Source organism: Aquila chrysaetos, chromosome 17 (assembly GCF_900496995.4).
Source record: "Aquila chrysaetos chrysaetos chromosome 17, bAquChr1.4, whole genome shotgun sequence".
Lineage (NCBI taxonomy): Eukaryota > Metazoa > Chordata > Aves > Accipitriformes > Accipitridae > Aquila > Aquila chrysaetos.
In genome coordinates, this window is record NC_044020.1 from 19,421,433 (window position 1) to 19,438,267 (window position 16,835).

The following is a 16,835-nucleotide window of genomic DNA, read 5'->3' on the forward strand; positions in this document are numbered from 1 at the left end:
AATTCTCTGACAGGAATTAAATGATGGCATGTGAAGAGCTCTTAAGTTTCTTTGGAAATAGATCCATTCAAAGGCAAAACTAAGAGAATACTAAAAAAAAGTCTGAAAACAAAACTGTAAAACAAATTCTTCATTGCCATGCAAACATCCCAATCATTTCCACATTGGTTTTTTACTGCTCTGGTTTTTCTCCACCAGCACTGACCTCTGTGTGGAATTGTGGGGAAAGATTATCAGGTTTTCAAATTGTCAAAAAATTGTTGTGAGACAGAAGATCTCTGACTCTTACAAATCAGCAATGTGCTGATGCTGTTTTGGCAGGACAGTTTAAAGTATTGGCTTGTACGAAGCTGTGGAGTTCAGAGAAGCTTCCAAATGTAATCCTTCAAGAGAAGAGAGATTTTTAGAAAAGTCTTAATCTATTTACTACATAGTTATTATTAATTATTCACTATTGATAGCATCTGCTGCTAGATGCTACCCATGCAAACATAACAGACATTCCTGGCAGGAGCTGTTTATTTCTCTAATACAATAAGCCACATTCTGAAGAGACTATAGACAAGCAGTCATTTAAATATATATATATATTAAAAAATAATTAGTTTCTATTTGGTGTAATTGACATTCATCATGTACAAGATACCTTCTTTCATTTTCACTGAACACAGAGATTTTCATCCCATGAACTACTATATAATAATGCAGCATTGAGCTCACATGTTACCATGTTGCACATTTCACTGCCCAGTGCATTCATTCCCCCCATGTATGTATATTATTACATGGTTACACATCCTTTGGATAAAAGGTATAAATAAGTACTGAACAGTGCCAGCTAGCACTGCCCATAAGAGTGTCTCATAGCTATTCCCATGACATTTCTTAACTCTCCCTTTAATTTACTTCAGGGTTTTCTGGCTGTACCAGCTTACATCCATAAATATCACTTAAATGTCCAGTAAAATATTTAACCATGTAACTAAGGAACTAATGCAGCTTAGTGTAAATGACATGGTCCAGAACCACCACCCTTCAGTATCACAGTTACAGATGCCCCAAAGCAGCATATTCTTTGCAAAGCAGAAAGTTAGAGATTCATATTTAATGGTTATATGTGTTTTTATCATACTAGCTAGATTAAGCCCTCACTTTTTCAGCAATACTAGCTATGACCATTAGACCTCTCCATCAGAGGCAGGAACGTGAGGTTCTAAGAGGCTCTGAGTACTGCAGATATTCGTGGCTGAAACATTTGGGTTTGGGGCCACCTGCTTCTCCAGGTCTCACCACACCACCCGAGATCAGAGGGCTTGGAGTTGTCAGTTATTCTGTGCTATGATCTTAAGATGAAAGAGGACATCTATCTTCCATCAATGGCATAATCTTAATTTAACCCTCACTCTGCAGCCAGCAGAGATATCAATCACTGGTGGACAGGGGACCTGGAAGCACAAAGATGGAGATGGAAAAAAATTCCATTCACACATCAGAAGACAAATCTCCTTCAGCTGGTGGTACAGCCCTCTGAGCCAGCTCCAGGCTTCTCAGAAGAGGAGACAAAAGTCTGTTACACTACTCTGAGGCTGAAGCCAGCCAGAAGCTTTCTGGCTCCTGCTACACAAGAGGAATAAGCAGTTTGGACAAGGATGGAATGAAAGGCCCTTGATACCCTCAATACCTGGCTTTGCTGCTCCAGATAACACCAGAAGAAAAGGAGGAGAGAAATGGCAGCTATCGTTTGTCCCAGCAGTAGGAGTACATAACCTCTCTTAGTTTCTGGGGTTTCGCTCCTCCAGCACTTTGCCACCAGAGGCAGCTTCACCTGTTCCTAGAGCCAACTCTTAGGCTCTACCTACACTGCTAAATAAAATGGGAAAAGTGGCACAGCCGACTTGTGAGAACATCCATGTGTCTAAAACCACAGCTGTCCCAAAATAAGGTTGCCTTGTCCATCCTGTGCATTTAGACCAGTCTCTGGACCACGCTTGGGGCATCCCACATCCAAGCTGTGCCTGGTTACTGGGTGGGAGGGTGCCACCCGACACAAGCCAAAACCCTGCCATAGAAGAATTGGAGAAACAACATTGCAGTGGAAGATGTTTTAAAACATTCAGGTATTAGACACTTTGAGATAACACTTAGTGAGGAAATCCCTGCCCAACAAGACTTAAAATCCAAATGTTGTATGGAAATCCAAGATGAGACTGAGCAGAGGGAAGATGGCAATGATACCAAGGAAAGTTCAGAGCTGTGCCTGGTTGCTGAGGAGTAGGTTAGTAGACCTTGCTTTGAGACTCTCTTGAGTTTGGGAACAGCTCAGATGTTCAGAGAGCTCTGCTGTTCTAAGTGTAGTCTGCTATGGGTAGACCTATGGGGAAAAAATGGAGGAATGCAAGAGGAAGGTGCTAAGGAGTCCAAACCCCCATTTACCTTTTCCCCAATGCCCTGGTGATATGAAGTACAGCATTAAAGCTTCCCACCAGCAATTTCATCCTAGCTGCAGGAAGCCACCTTGGCACTGTGCTGCAGATTAGGAGCTTGTAGGAAGTCCTCCGACACTGTGGTTTCACCCGTCAGTGAACTGAAACCATTTGATGCCTCCATCGGATGACTGATCATAAGAGTTTGGCAAAGAGTGGGAAGAGGACTCTCCACATCACCACCAGTTACAGGAGGCAAAGAGTTCACATCTCTACTCAGCCTATTCTGAGGTTGGTCTGGCCCACGAACTCAGAAATGAGAATCATCATAGAGAGATGAATTAGCAGCCAGTTCTTTCACAGGAAAAAAAGTCATCAGGGAAAAAGCCAGCGAGCCAGAGGGGACAAGCACCTAAGGGAAAGAACACTCCAGCGAATTAGCAACACAGCTAGAGGCTTATTATAACCATGTTCAACCTACCTAGAAACTGATTTACAGCCTTTCCATAAATTATGGCATGGAGAGGCAAAGAAACAATCCCAAACTTGTCTCTTCTCAGAGCCTTAGAAGAAACTCCTGCTCCAGGAAGGGGCACTTAACGTGACAGACGTACTTCAGAGCATCAGGTATCAGAAAAAGGCTGTACCGCTTTGACTACTGCCATCTCACATTGTAGCAGCGACTGACTTGGGTAAGTCCCAGATGTGACAGTACAGTATTTCTGTACTTTGAGCTAAGGCTTAAACTGAAGTATGTGGGAGCTATTATCTGCCCTGAACTGAAAAACAAAAGGGTTACCTAGCTTTGCTGGTCAGGGATACCATGACCTAGAAGGTGGACTGGGTAAAAGCGGTGCCAGTGTTCCTGATACGGAGGCATCGTGACAGGCTGAGTCTCTGTAGCACTGAGGCTCAGCAAAGTGCAGCCTTTGGTTTTCAGCCTGCACTATAAGCGAGACATCTGGGAAGAAACAAACACACAGCTAAAATTAAAGACAAAGGTAGGGAGATTGATAAGTAGTGTGGGGCTGCGAGAACTCTTGCTGGGTTTTGCGCAAGGATTTAATATGATGTGGTCATCTCTAGAGGGAAATGAGGCTAGGGCTTATGGCAGAGAGCGAATATAAGGTATACCCTGGAGCACAAGGCATTTCTTTCAACTACCCCTTTCTTGGCTCACGCATGTCCCTGGAGCAGAGGTGGAGTTAGGGAAACAGAGGCTAAAAGACGTTGGATTTCATAAATCAGATGACTGTAGGAACCATGTAATTTGGGTGCGATAATCTGTCCTTTCTTCTCCCCCCTCCTCCCCCCACACTGCTGACCGTGCAGGAGGCCAGTGGCTGCAGCCCCAGCCCAAAATGGTTCCCTGCCTGCTCTCTCACGCGACGGGGCTGCATGCATTTCTCCAGCACCGTGCCCTCTCTCACGGGTGCATGCTGGCGGCCCATGTGCTGACCCTCTGCACTACCAGGGGAGCCCACAAAGGACAGCAGCGCTTCCTAGGATTGCCCCCAGGAGCCATCGAGGAGCAGGTGTTGCATCGCAAGCAGCAGCAGGGGCCCAGCTCTGGACGGGTTTGGCTGCAGTATCGCTGCCCACCAAGCCCACGGAGCCAGCTGCGAGCAGAGCTAGTCTGAAGTCAGCCTAATGCTGTTCAAACTATAGCAAGCTCAGACCTGCCTGGAGAGCTAAGGACATGCTCTAGGGGATACAGCCAGTTAAGACAGTTCACCCGAGATGGTGTGGGTCTCCTCCCCTGTGCTACGCGGGGAGCAGATACAAAGGTAAGGGATACCTTTGATGCGGCCAGCAGAGCCCATCAGCAAACTGAACTGCAGAAGCTAAACCACAACGTATCACCCCATCTGCTACCTGGTGACTACATGCAGGGGGATAGAAAATACTGAACTCCTGGTGACAAATGCACCAGAGCCCATTTGTCAGCACTGGAAGTACCATAACAGAGATTTACAGAACTACCAACATATTGCTAGCTTTGCAGGCGGTCGATAGCCTGCACGCCATAGCCTGACACACACGGAGAACTCAGAGTACCTGATTTCATCAAACAAGGCTGATGCATCATTTCCAAACCAGATAGTTTTAATGGGAAACAACCTCTCTGCCAGCAAACCCACAGAACATTTACGAACTTCAGTATGTAACTTAGTAATATTGGATGAGGGGCACTAGTTACATGTATTTTGATGATAAAGGCTATTTTTGTTCTGCTGCTCTTGCATGAAACAGAAAAAAAAAAGCTGGTTCAGGGTAACAGACGCCCTTAGTTTGCAGTTTCTGCTCTTTCATGTTTGATGGATCTACTGCCAGTTCAGCTGGGGAAGAGTTCATCCATGCTATCCGAATATGGCTTATCAGCTTTGTGTCTTTGTGGAAGCCTCGTGCTGAGTGCATGACATCTCTGGACGCCTGCAAAGTCATCCTATCTCTAAGCTAAGATTAGAATTTCAAACAAAACTTGTTACGAAGCAGGATTTTCTGAAAGGGGCTGGACACAGCTATAATGTGGAAATTTCAGATTCATGTCTAAGCACATTACTTAATCCTTTTTTAGATAGGCATAATTGTAAAGTGATATTTACCATAATATCAGTAACTCTTGTGGGTGGAGGGGAAATGAAACAGCAAGAAGGGAGATGCATGATGGGCCGTAACAAAACTGGACCCAAACCTGCCATCAATTCTGATCATTTTTTGCCCAAAAAGGCTGTGTTCACAGCACTCAGACACTATGTTCCTTACAAAATGGGTTAGGAGACATTTTGGGAGATTTTCCCAGCTATTACTTAAATCTCAGGCTTAAATGTGCATGTGGCAACCAAGCAAGTATTTAAAAGGGCAAAGGGGAACATTTTTAGTAGCTGTCACTTTCCAGAGCATATTCCTACAGTGTAACTTGGGGAAGTGGATGCTGTGCTCAAAATCATGTCTCATAATGTTTCACCAGGACAAGGGAATAGTTCTGGTGCTCCTAATTTTCACATCCCAGTGGTCATGGCCCAGCAGGCTTCCTCAAAGCAAGTGTCAAGCATAAGAGAGGAGGAAGGCGTCCCCTCCTGTGGGGGTAAGTTCCTTCAGTATTGAACAGGTGGAGATGGAAAGACGGGATTTTATGAGCACTTTTCTTCCAATGTATGATGACGGGTAGAATGATCAATAACTTTTGTTTAGTCACACTGGGGTTGTGCCAAGACTATTTGTATGTGCTTGGTGCGACCCCTTCCTATCTCAGCTGCAAAAAATCCGGGCTCTGCACGGTGCCCAATTAAGGAGGAGGAAACCTCCAGCAGGTTAGTGGGCAACAAGCGGGGCTGAGAGGTTGTCGGGGTCTCTGACAGGACCAGCGCTGGCAGCGGTTTCTGTTCCACCTGACCAGCTTGAGGAAGGTCCCTCCTTACTCCCACCTGCCCTCAAAGATGATTTTGATGCATTTTGCCAGACTAGCTGCTAATCCACACGCTAACTTTGTGTCGCCCAGTCCCAGTCACTGCCAGCAGAGATGGGGTGAGGAGCACACGGGCAGCTGAGGGGCCTTGGCGGAGTGAGAAGGGGCTGACGCTCAATACAGCCGCAGTGCTGGGTTATGCTCTAAGGTGGCAAGGAAATAAAAGTGACATTTCTTGGTGTTTCTGTGTCCCTGTTTATAAAGCTGTGGATTTCAATAACTTCAGAGGAAACTTGTGCAATTGGGCATCTGACATGAGTAAATTTGTGTCAGAAGCAAAATAATACAATTCAATGATCTTATGAAAAAGGGGAGGGGGGGGGGGGGGGGTGTTCCATGCAGTTCCCAGGCAGTTCTTTATTTTTTGAGATGCAGCTAGCAGCCGTACTGGGGAACATCAGTCTTGTTTCTAGCCCTAGCATGGAACAAATACTTCATAGGAGCTAAAAGGGAGAAAGGACGAGGAAAAGGATAAGGAAAAGGAAAAAAGGACAAGGGAATGGAATTTTTTTTTCCCGTGTATTAAATCAGTTATTTCCAGTAGTTACACCCAAGTGAGATGCACTTTTGGAGGCTACATCAAACAAATGAGTCAGCCCCTCAAGACCAGTCTCTGCCACCCCATTTGTAGCAGGGTAACGTCCTGAGTTCTCCAAGCCCAGCCCATGAAGTGCGATAGCTAGCACCAACGACGCTGATCCTGCAGGTACCCACCTGAGTGACTTTATTATGTATGTGTACTCAGAGTCTGGTTAGAATCTAAAGGCAATTGGTTTAGATCCTGATTTTTCAGACTGGAGCTGGTCATCTGCCTAAAGTTAATTTCATACACAAATGTTTAGCTAATTGCCTAATATGACTGAGGCTTTGAGTCTGGCTCTTTTCTGACTACTGGATATCTGGTATTAGAAAAGGATAGTGCTAGAAAAGTTTCCAGGAATCACTCGTCTATTTAAAGTTGAGCACGTGCATGTGTTCAACAGGGTGGATATCTTCAAGCTGAGGATTATACTGCCTGTCAAATGCGCCTTCTCAATTTTTCCAAGCCTGAATACAGTTAAAACCTTCCTGATCACAGCAGGCCTGTCAAGCGTTTCTTTCTTTCTTTCTCTAGTTTACAGAAAGAAGGAAGGTATTTTGTTCTGTATAAATTTTATACCGTATAGGTCATTTGCTTGAGTGATATGCAGGAAAGTTTAGAAACCTCCCTTCTGTACGCACACGCATTCCTTGGACATGGGGGAGTTAATGTGACACAATGCAATCTCTGCACTTTGCTTCATTAAAATCTAAATTTAGATCTTTCATAACGTTGATGTACTGTTTATTCTTCCTACTACAAACCCTAAGACTTCGGAAAAAAAGCTCCAATTTCCAAGAATGCAAGTTTCCATTAAGCACAAGAGCCAAAACTGTAAACCTCGACCTGTGGGAAAAAGAATGAACTTCTGCGATTTCACTGTTTGTTTTTTGCCATTGTGCGTAATTTCTCCTATACCCATCCCGTACACGAATACCCATCTGCCAACGCCCGTTACACCATATACACACATTATAACGGGCCTGACCCTGTGCCCAGCGAGAGCTGTGAACCATAAAAAGGAACGTCTTTTTTCTTTTCTTGCAGAACCAGGTAATTAAGTTTGTCAAAAGCAGCAAAGGCCACGAGATTCCAGCTTTGGTCCTCCAAACACTTACGCACGTGCGTCGCTTTCTGCCTGCAAGCTGCCTCGGCGAGATTCGAGGTAAAACAAAGTTAAGGCGGCACAACTCCCGCCTTACCGGAGGAAAACAAGCCAGCCTGCCGCTGCCCCGCCGCAGCCGGGGCCGGGCGTTGCGCACCCAGCCAGAGCCAGCTCCCTCGGGAAAAGGCACGAGCGAACAGCGTGAGCACCGCGCTCCTCTCCCCAGTTTGCCGGCCCCGGCCCGCGGTGCCCCACCGCCCGCCCGGCCGCGGGTACCGCTGCGCCCACGGGAGCGCCTGCGGGCGTCTGTCTCTCTGCTCTGCCCCGCACCGCCCCGCACCGCCCCGGCCTGCCCTGCCCTGCCCTGCCCGCCGCTCCCCGCGGCCCCGGCCCGCCCCGGCCCGCCGCTGCGGAGCCCAACCGGCCGCCCCGCCGCCCCGCTCCGCCCCGCTCCGCTCCGCCCGGCCGCGCCGCGGTAAGTGGCGGCGGGGCGGGGGCCGGTGGAGCCCCGTGCCGGGCGGGGTCCCTGCGAAGCGGCGGGGGGTCAGGCAGCACCTGCCCTCCCCCGGTGGGACGGGCCAGCCGGCGGGGAGCCGGAGGTTTGTGCTGTCACCCGTTTGGGGACAAAGTTTGGGAATAAAGGGAGGGTTTCCCCCGCCTGATCGCGGAAAGGAAGGAGAGCTGCGAAGGGGAAATCGCGACCGCCTGCTCCGGGGAGCGCCGCTGCCTGCCTCCCGCACCTCCAGCTCCGCTCCGTCTTGTGATGCTTTGGCGGGGCTGGGCAGGGGCTTTCGGCAGGGTCCTGGCTGCGCGGCGGGGCTGCAGCCCTAGGAGATGAGTCTCCGCGGTCCCTCCGCACACTAGCCTTGGCTCAAACCGGACGGTCTGGTGCTTCACGTCCCGAAGGATGCGAATAACTTAGTGCTCCGTGTTGCGGTACCCACCCGGGCGCTGCTGTCTCCTGGAGAAACAGCCTGAGGAACCGACCTGTCGTACGTCACGTTACTTTACGCCAAGTTTGCAAGACTGTTCTGCAGCCTCCATTCCTGCAAGGAGTGTCAAAACAGCATCTTTCCTTTCTGTTACGAGCCGATACCAATTGCTCAGAAAAAAAGGACAGTCTGAAAGAGGGAGGGCACTGTAGAATAAGTAGTCACACGGTGACATTTAATGTAACGGTTGTTGGTGGGGGCTACCTAGTCGGGGCTTCTTGCTGTGGCGCACAGGCGACAGATCTGACGAGGTTCTCTTTTTTTGCAGGGTAGGGTGAGCCCTGCAGAGACGCGCTAGAGGGACCACCCCCCATTTCGCATCTCGCCGAGTGGACTATGGTGGCAGGAAGATGTTGGCTCGGAAGAGTATCATCCCTGAAGAGTACGTGTTGGCACGGATCGCTGCCGAGAACCTGCGCAAGCCGCGCATCCGAGACCGGCCACGCAAAGCCCGCTTCATCGCCAAGAACGGGGCATGCAACCTGGCACACAAGAACATCCGCGAGCAGGGGCGATTCCTGCAAGACATTTTCACCACCTTGGTGGACCTGAAGTGGCGTCACACGCTGGTCATCTTTACTATGTCCTTCCTGTGCAGCTGGCTGCTCTTTGCCATGATGTGGTGGCTGGTGGCTTTTGCCCACGGCGACATGGACCCTAGCACAGAGAGCACTACAAACAGCACGAAGTGGACACCGTGCGTGACGTGCGTCAGGTAAAGTACGGTCGGTGGGATGAAGAAAGGGGGGGATCGGAGCTGCCTGCTGTCCTGCCGATGCCTAAAATGCAGCTTTTGTTTTACATGAACCGTTGCGTTTGGTTGAGACAGTTGAAAAGTGCAGTGTTTTCCTCTAGATTACGTAAATTCAGCAAGCCTTCTGGGCTTGGAAAATACTGTACTGTAGATTTCTTTGATTCCTTACAGGATCTGAAAGAGAGGGAGACCTGCTGCTTTTCATGTGTCTCCACACTCTGTGGGTAACATACCTTGCCTGTCGAGATAAGAGCCTGCTGCAAGAGTGGGTATGTGTTATATGTATTGTAACGTTGTCTACGGCAGCGGGAGCATCCCCAGCGTGGTGCGAGCCACTCACCGTGCCAGGGCAAGGTCGCCACCCCACGAGCGGTGCCTGAGAGCAACGTACCAGCCATGGGTGTCAGGCAGGGCTAGCAAGAGGAAAGCCGCTTAGGGCAAGACAAGATGTCTTTCCAGATGACTCGCATAAGACAGCTAAATATGGGGGGGCTTCGAAATACCTCGATGAATCCATAGGCCAGCGGTTTGACGGAAGAACAGTTTCCGCAGTGTGCATGGTGTGTCAGACAGTGAAAGCTTAAGGGGCTACTAGATTAAATGTCACCTGTTAAAGTATTTTACTCTCCATCCCCAAAGCCACGACAATTTTCAAGGCACTGATAAACTGACACATACATACACGGAATAGAAGCGTGTTTGTTAATTGGAGGTGGGGTAAGCAGTAAGACCGCTTCATCATCAGTAAAATCTCTTTTTATAGCACTAGGTTTTTAAGCAGAAAAATCCTGATTCAGTACCACCAGACTGCCCCAGCTCAGCTGCCTTTACACATTGCAGTCCTGTGAAGGACTGGGGGGGCCTGCAGGCTCCACTGAGACATCAGAGTATCCGCTTCCCTTTTCTCCTTTCTCCTGCACGTAGTTTTGAGGCACCTCACCAGGTTTGAAGGGACCTTGTATCTGGCTTACGAGGGAGCGGAGATTTCATTCTCCCTTTGCTTTGACACTTTTTGCTAAATGGGGATTTTCCAAGCTAAAGGAAATGGGGATTTTTCCAAGCTAACCTTCACTAGGTTGGGGAGTTGGGGCGGGGTGGTGGTGGTGTGCTGTCTTATTTCTTTTCCAATAACTGGCCACAAGCAGTCGCCTCTGAAATGAGACGTCATGACCCAGCTTGCACCCGCTGGGGTGTCACCCCCGGCGTTTCTGGGATTTGTGGCATTTGTCCAACCTGAATTAGCAAGCAGCTACACCCCGCTGGGGGTCAGCCGGGCGGGATATCTCTCCGCTTCGTTGGCCCACCCCACGGGGCTCCCCGTGGGGCTCCTGGGCCACCCCGCAGAGCCTGAGCCAGCCGCCGAGGGCTTCGGGCTACTGGGACGAGGCGGACCCACGGCCGCGGCTCTGTCCCTCGCTCCCTCCCCATAGCCCCGGCTGCGGCAGCCCCACGCCGGCGGCTCTCCCAGGATGGCTGCTAACCTCCGCTGCGAGGACAGCCTGCAAGGGTGTGAAAAAGCAGAGCAAACGAATTGGTGTAGCTTTCTGGTTTAGCCCGTCACAAAGAACACGACGCTCGATGCTCGAGCGTCCATGTCCAAGCCATGGAAAATCTTTTCCCTTCATAGGGAAATACTTAGTCTTGTTAAATCTGGCTACCACGTTGGACAAACTCATGATAATAGCGATATGATTGCTGACATTTTTAAGAATGGTGAGTTGTTGGATGTAAAATATATTTAATATCGCAGTGCTATGTATGCCAAAATAATGGCAAATATTTTTTAACCTACTTTGCTGAGATTTAGGCCCACACATATTTCAGGAGAGCTTTCTTTTTGGGTAGGTGCCGTTACAGATTTCTGGGAAACCTGGTTTTGGAAATTTTAACCAGTGCCTAGAACTTGCACGGCACTTCAATTTTTCAAAGTACTGCAGAAAGTTCTAAGTCTCACAGCTCTTTGCCACAGAAAGCAAACATTATCCAAAGAGGAAAACTGTAACACAGCTCTAAGGGGAAGGACCTGGGAATAGTGTGATTTGGAGCTTCTGACCCCCTCTTCACATGGTCAAAATGCTATACAGACTTGCTGCTTCAGTTACTTCCACTGTAAAAAGGTGGATTCTCTTTTCTTATTTTTTTTTAAGAAGGAGTACTGTTAAGGGAAATCAGTATATTTACTCCACAGAGCTTTAAATTGAATTAAGCTGAATTAAGTTTAAACCAGAAGCTTCATTTTGGGTGTAACTAAATACTCATTAGCATAAGAAAACATTCCATGGATTCTACTTATTAACTCCTTTGTCCCCGATTTCTTCAGAGTGAAATGCAAAAATAAACCCCTCAATACAAGGGAATCTGCCAAAGATTAAAAAAATAGAAAAGGCAAAAAAAGACAAAGTTCTTTCAAAAGATATCTCTGCAGAGACTGGCTGGTTTTCTGAAAGATGAACTTTCTCATTCTACAGAAAATTACCCCAGATATTGCCCATGCTATTTGAATGTCTCCTCATGACCCCAGGTTCACTGAAAATATGGCTAGGAAAAAAAAGAACAATTTATTTAAAAGCAGATTAATTGAAAAGCAAACCAAACCCAATGAATGGTTTAGAATCATCCTTGTGGGCAAGACATATTTTCCACAGGTAAAGCCATGTCGAGCAGGGCAATGCTCCAAATGTTGGTGGATTGCACTGTGTTGAAAGGGTGACTACGATATTAGTTCATATGAGACTCCATGCGCTGCAAGTCTACCAGATAAACCCCAAGGTACTGATTTTAGACATAAAAGACTTTGGGGAAGGATGTGTCTGGTTATAAAAGGAAATTAAAGACCCTGGTATATACAGGGGGCATGACATTGTGGACTACTATAAATAACGTATTTTGGAATGTTTGTGGACAGCATCCTCTGATGTTCAGCACTATAGCATATTAGGGACATTTAACTTAATCCGCACTTCTACAGTGCACTTCTGTGTTGAAATTTTCCAGCTAGTCTCGCCACGGCAGTGACCTAAACCCAAACCTTGGGTCACAGCGTTGTCCTCCTGCCAGGATGTGCAGAGGGGACCGTGGAGGCCACTGGCCTCTCTGCAGCCTGATCGTGCGGGCTCAGTCGCAAGGCGAGCAAGGGTTTGGGAGGTGTCACCGATCTGGGAGTGTCCCCTTTCCCTCCAGGAAATCCTGCTAAAGGGGGCCACGACTCAGGTAGTATGAGTGATGTGCTGCAGTTTTCCCCGTTTCCTTTCCCTGCACAGGCTGGTGGAAGAATCTCGGTGTGCCAGCTGGTTGCTCGCTGTTGCCAAACCACCGCTCTCCACCAAGGGCTTCATGCGATTGAGAAGGTGAAAAGCCCAGGTGTTACAGCACTGGCGACTAACACAGTGGGCAGCATGTGTTCTCAAACAGAGGATCTAGCGAGCTTCTCGGGGTCATCTAGTGTTACAGATGGTCTTTTAGGAGCTCAGGCTCTGAGGTCTTCCCTGTCACCATCAGATACTGCACCGATCATACAGAAAGAGAGTCACCAAGCATGCAGTGCTTTTGCTGGTGTTAATAGAAGGCTTAAGTGTACCAGGACTTTACAAATAGGTCCTTAAGTTTGTTTCTAGAAAGTATATGTTAATAGCTTTTCAGTTTGTGTTCAGTGTCCTTACAGTTAACTTTGTGCTATATCTTCTTCTCCAGGTCTTTCACCTCCGCTTTCCTCTTCTCCATTGAAGTTCAGGTGACCATTGGTTTTGGGGGCAGGATGATGACAGAGGAATGTCCTTTGGCCATCACGGTCTTGATTCTGCAGAACATTGTGGGACTGATCATCAACGCTGTCATGCTGGGCTGCATATTCATGAAAACCGCACAAGCTCACAGGCGGGCCGAGACCTTAATTTTCAGCCGGCAGGCGGTCATTGCAGTTCGAAATGGCAAACTTTGCTTCATGTTTCGAGTAGGAGACCTGAGGAAGAGCATGATCATTAGTGCCTCGGTGAGAATTCAGGTTGTGAGGAAGACTACAACCCCTGAAGGAGAAGTTATACCCATTCACCAAGTAGATATCCCTGTGGATAACCCCATTGAAAGTAACAATATTTTCCTCGTGGCTCCCTTAATCATTTGTCACGTCATAGACAAGCGGAGTCCTCTTTACGATATCTCTGCTGCTGACCTGGCGCTCCAGGACCTGGAGCTCATCGTGATACTTGAAGGAGTCGTAGAAACAACTGGCATCACGACACAGGCGAGAACCTCCTACATAGCAGAGGAGATCCTGTGGGGTCACCGCTTTGTGCCCATCGTCACCGAAGAGGAAGGCGTGTACGCAGTCGACTACTCCAAGTTTGGCAACACCGTCAAAGTGGCGGCACCACGTTGCAGTGCTCGAGAGCTCGACGAGAAGCCATCCATTCTCATCCAGACCCTGCAGAAGAGCGAGCTGTCCCACCAAAACTCCCTGCGGAAACGCAACTCCATGAGGAGAAACAACTCCATTCGGAGGAGCAACTCCATGCGGAGAACCAATCCCTCCCTCATCGTGCCCAAAGTGCAGTTTATCACGCCCGAGGGGAGCCAGAGTGCCTCAGAAACGTGATACACAGCTTTGTGCAAGGTCGGTGGGCTTCAGAAGGAGGAGGCACCCGTGGTGTTTTGTTCAAATTTTCTTTTACTTAAGGAAATGAGAACGTGATGCAGAAAAGAACTGTGCAAGAACTATTTATTCTATTACTTACTGAAAGCACCACCTAATGGCATTAGGAAACACTTTAGCACTTAGTGTATAAATTAATAAAAAATGGCACGTACACTAAAGAAAACACAGTTCACTCATGTAATATAATGTGTATTTATACTTGTTTTAATGGCATGCTAATTTTTTTAACCGTATTTTTCCCATCAAGGGTCTCTTTCTTATCTTCTTCTGCTGGCTGTCACAAACTGTGGTTTTTTCCTATGTAAGTGGGTTGCCCGCCTGCAGGCAGAAGTGAGTGCTTTTTCAAAACTGCTGCATACAACAGCTCCCATAGATTTTGTGGGGGATATTTGGATATCGATCTTTTTGGGGTGAATTCCTTGTTCTCTTGAAAGGAGTAGCTAAATTCCTCAATGATTTCACTGGAGAAGAGCCAGTATTTTACCTTCAGTTTTCCAAGTCTTTTCTTTCCATTGGTTTATGGCAAAGGCATTTGGAGAGCAAATTCGGGTCAGCTGAAGTGACCCGACAATCCCACAGGAAAACTGGTGCTGCTCCAGGCAGCACTGGCAGAAAAACCAGCGAAATGGCATGGCCTCTTGCAGAGCACTGCTCTTCTCCTCAGGGTGAGATACTCCACTGCAGGACAGCCTGCATCTGTAATGTAGCTGTAGCCCAAGCTGAGAAACTCAAGTCCTCCTGGCTGCCACCTGAACATCCATTTCACTGAAATTAGTCAAGTTGAAAAAAGCACACGCCTCTTTCTTTATCATCCTCTTCATATCGGTGGAAGACCAAATCCTGTTTTGTTTTCTCTTATAGATCACACACTGAAGGCAACAAGTGTACTTCCTTCACTTACAGTATTTTTCGTAGGATTAAGATTGCTTCAGCAGAAGGTTACTTTTTGCCAGTGGGAATTCGTGAGTGGGAATGAGACGGAACCATGCCAATAATATTAAAGATAGTATTTTCAAAACTGTCTGAATAATTTTCAGGGGGATTTGGGTACTGCTGCTGAATTGCTATTTTTCAGCAGTGTCTCACCTGTGTTTTTATATGATATGGCATTGAGAACTGGTGGTAAGCAGCTTTTCTCTTCAAATTAAAATGGGAATTTGTTATTTAGAGCCTTCCCAAAAATGTCATCACAAGTTTTTCTACAAGAATAAATAAATGTATGACAACTAATTGTATCACATTTGGTAATGCTAAATTGATGCATGCTTTTTTCTTCTGTGAATAAGAAGTATAACTATGGACAAATTCCTGTTCAAATTTCTTACAAAAATTGTCTTATCATGTCTGTGGCTCAAGAGAAGTGCTGTCCCGGTACTGACTCTTCGAGCCATGCAATCACCTAAATACTTTTGTAATTTTAAATATTTGCTTATTCCTATCAGGTAAAATAGTCAAAAGCAATGCTGGATTCTCATTCTCCTTGGAAGTCAGTTCATCACCACTCGTATGGACGGTTTGCAGGCTTCGTGCAGTGTTCGTTGGTGGCACGGAGGGGCATTGCTCTGTAGTGTAGGGTCCCTGCATTTGGAGCAGGTGCCTTCCCGAACATGAACGCTGACAAAATACTTCATCCGAAGCAGTAGCGGAAACTGTGGTTTCTGCTAAAAGCATTCATTCCTTGGCCTGTCCATTAATGTTCTGGAAGGATGGATGGTGAACATGTGGAGATATTAATCTGTCCATTGTGTGTCCAAACAATGAACATCTGTAGCTTCCAAGAAGAGTCAGAGCAAAGCATATACAATTTGTCTCTGGCCTCCATTTCCAGGGCTGTGAATTTCTTTGAGGCTGTCTGTTTGATATATGGTTAAGTCAGATGCTGTACAAAAGCAAATTTTCTACAAAATAAAAAAGTGACAATAATGATTTCTTACATCTCTGATTTTTCCCTATTTCTTTCCCTTTTTTCCTTTGTATTCTGCATTCATTCTTCTATACTCTTAGTCCTTCTTGTATCCCAGCCTTTTCCACAGTCCTTTGAGTAATAATTTTATATCATCTCAATACTCTTTCAGTATTTCAGCTGAGATTTTTTTTTACCCACAACCATTTTCTCATTTTCTCCTTAAGTACATTCTTCCTTCCCATTTTTATTTTGCCTTCATCTCTCTCTCTGCTTCACACCTACTGTAGTCTCTTTCCCGTGAGGCTATTATAGGGATATTGGTATTTTGGGATAACACTAAGACACCTCAGTCATATGCAAGGATGCTGAACAGATACACAAGGCAGACCCTTGTGTCATGAATGCCATGTTCACGTATGCTGTGCTCGTGCTCCTTGCAGAAAACCCCTTAGTGCAAAGCCCCTTTCCTGAGCAAGTTTTGCAGTCCTGGAAGAGGCCGGCGGCAGAAGCAGTTGGGGTAAGCCGCCCGGCCGGCTGTGGAGAGCAGTGGGGAGGCTTTGGGGCTGGGAGCTGTGTTCCTCACTGAAGGACAGGTTTCAGACCTGGCCAGTTCAATGTGTTTAATTATTTATTCTCCCTGGAAACTTTATCAGATGAATGAGGCTTTATATTAAATTTGAAGTTTTCTGTGTTTAAACACTGCCAAGTTAAGAACGACAGTTGAGATTTCTACCAAATACTGCTGATAGTTCATGCTGGCATTTAACCATCTCTCTCTCTTGTTGATAATGATTTGGAAAATTAGAAGCAATAATGTATAAGCATCGGCTGACTGCTGTTCCCTCACACTTATTTGTGTCCCTACCATTCCCATCCCCCTGTGACATGGTGTAACTGGAACCGTGTTATTCGACATCGCTTATTCCATGCCTTTAATATACTTTGGCTCTTTGAA

At 47.0% G+C, this 16,835-nt stretch overlaps 1 protein-coding gene across 4 annotated transcripts; it reads left to right on the top strand.

Moving 5' to 3' along the window:
- Nucleotides 1-8,103: 8,103 nt before the first annotated feature.
- On the top strand, nt 8,104-15,897 carry KCNJ8 (potassium inwardly rectifying channel subfamily J member 8). Of its 4 annotated transcripts, none has more exons than XM_030041392.2 (3): nt 8,104-8,176; nt 8,838-9,284; nt 13,014-15,897. In XM_030041392.2, the coding sequence occupies exons 2-3, from the start codon at nt 8,920-8,922 to the stop codon at nt 13,912-13,914; spliced, it is 1,266 nt and encodes a 421-aa protein (XP_029897252.1). In that variant the 5' UTR covers nt 8,104-8,176; nt 8,838-8,919; the 3' UTR covers nt 13,915-15,897. The 4 variants fall into 4 exon arrangements, with proteins under 4 accessions (XP_029897252.1, XP_029897251.1, XP_029897250.1 ...); XM_030041391.2 differs by lacking the exon at nt 8,104-8,176 and adding an exon at nt 8,199-8,755; XM_030041390.2 differs by lacking the exon at nt 8,104-8,176 and adding an exon at nt 8,199-8,749.
- The last annotated feature ends 938 nt before the right edge of the window (nt 15,898-16,835 follow it).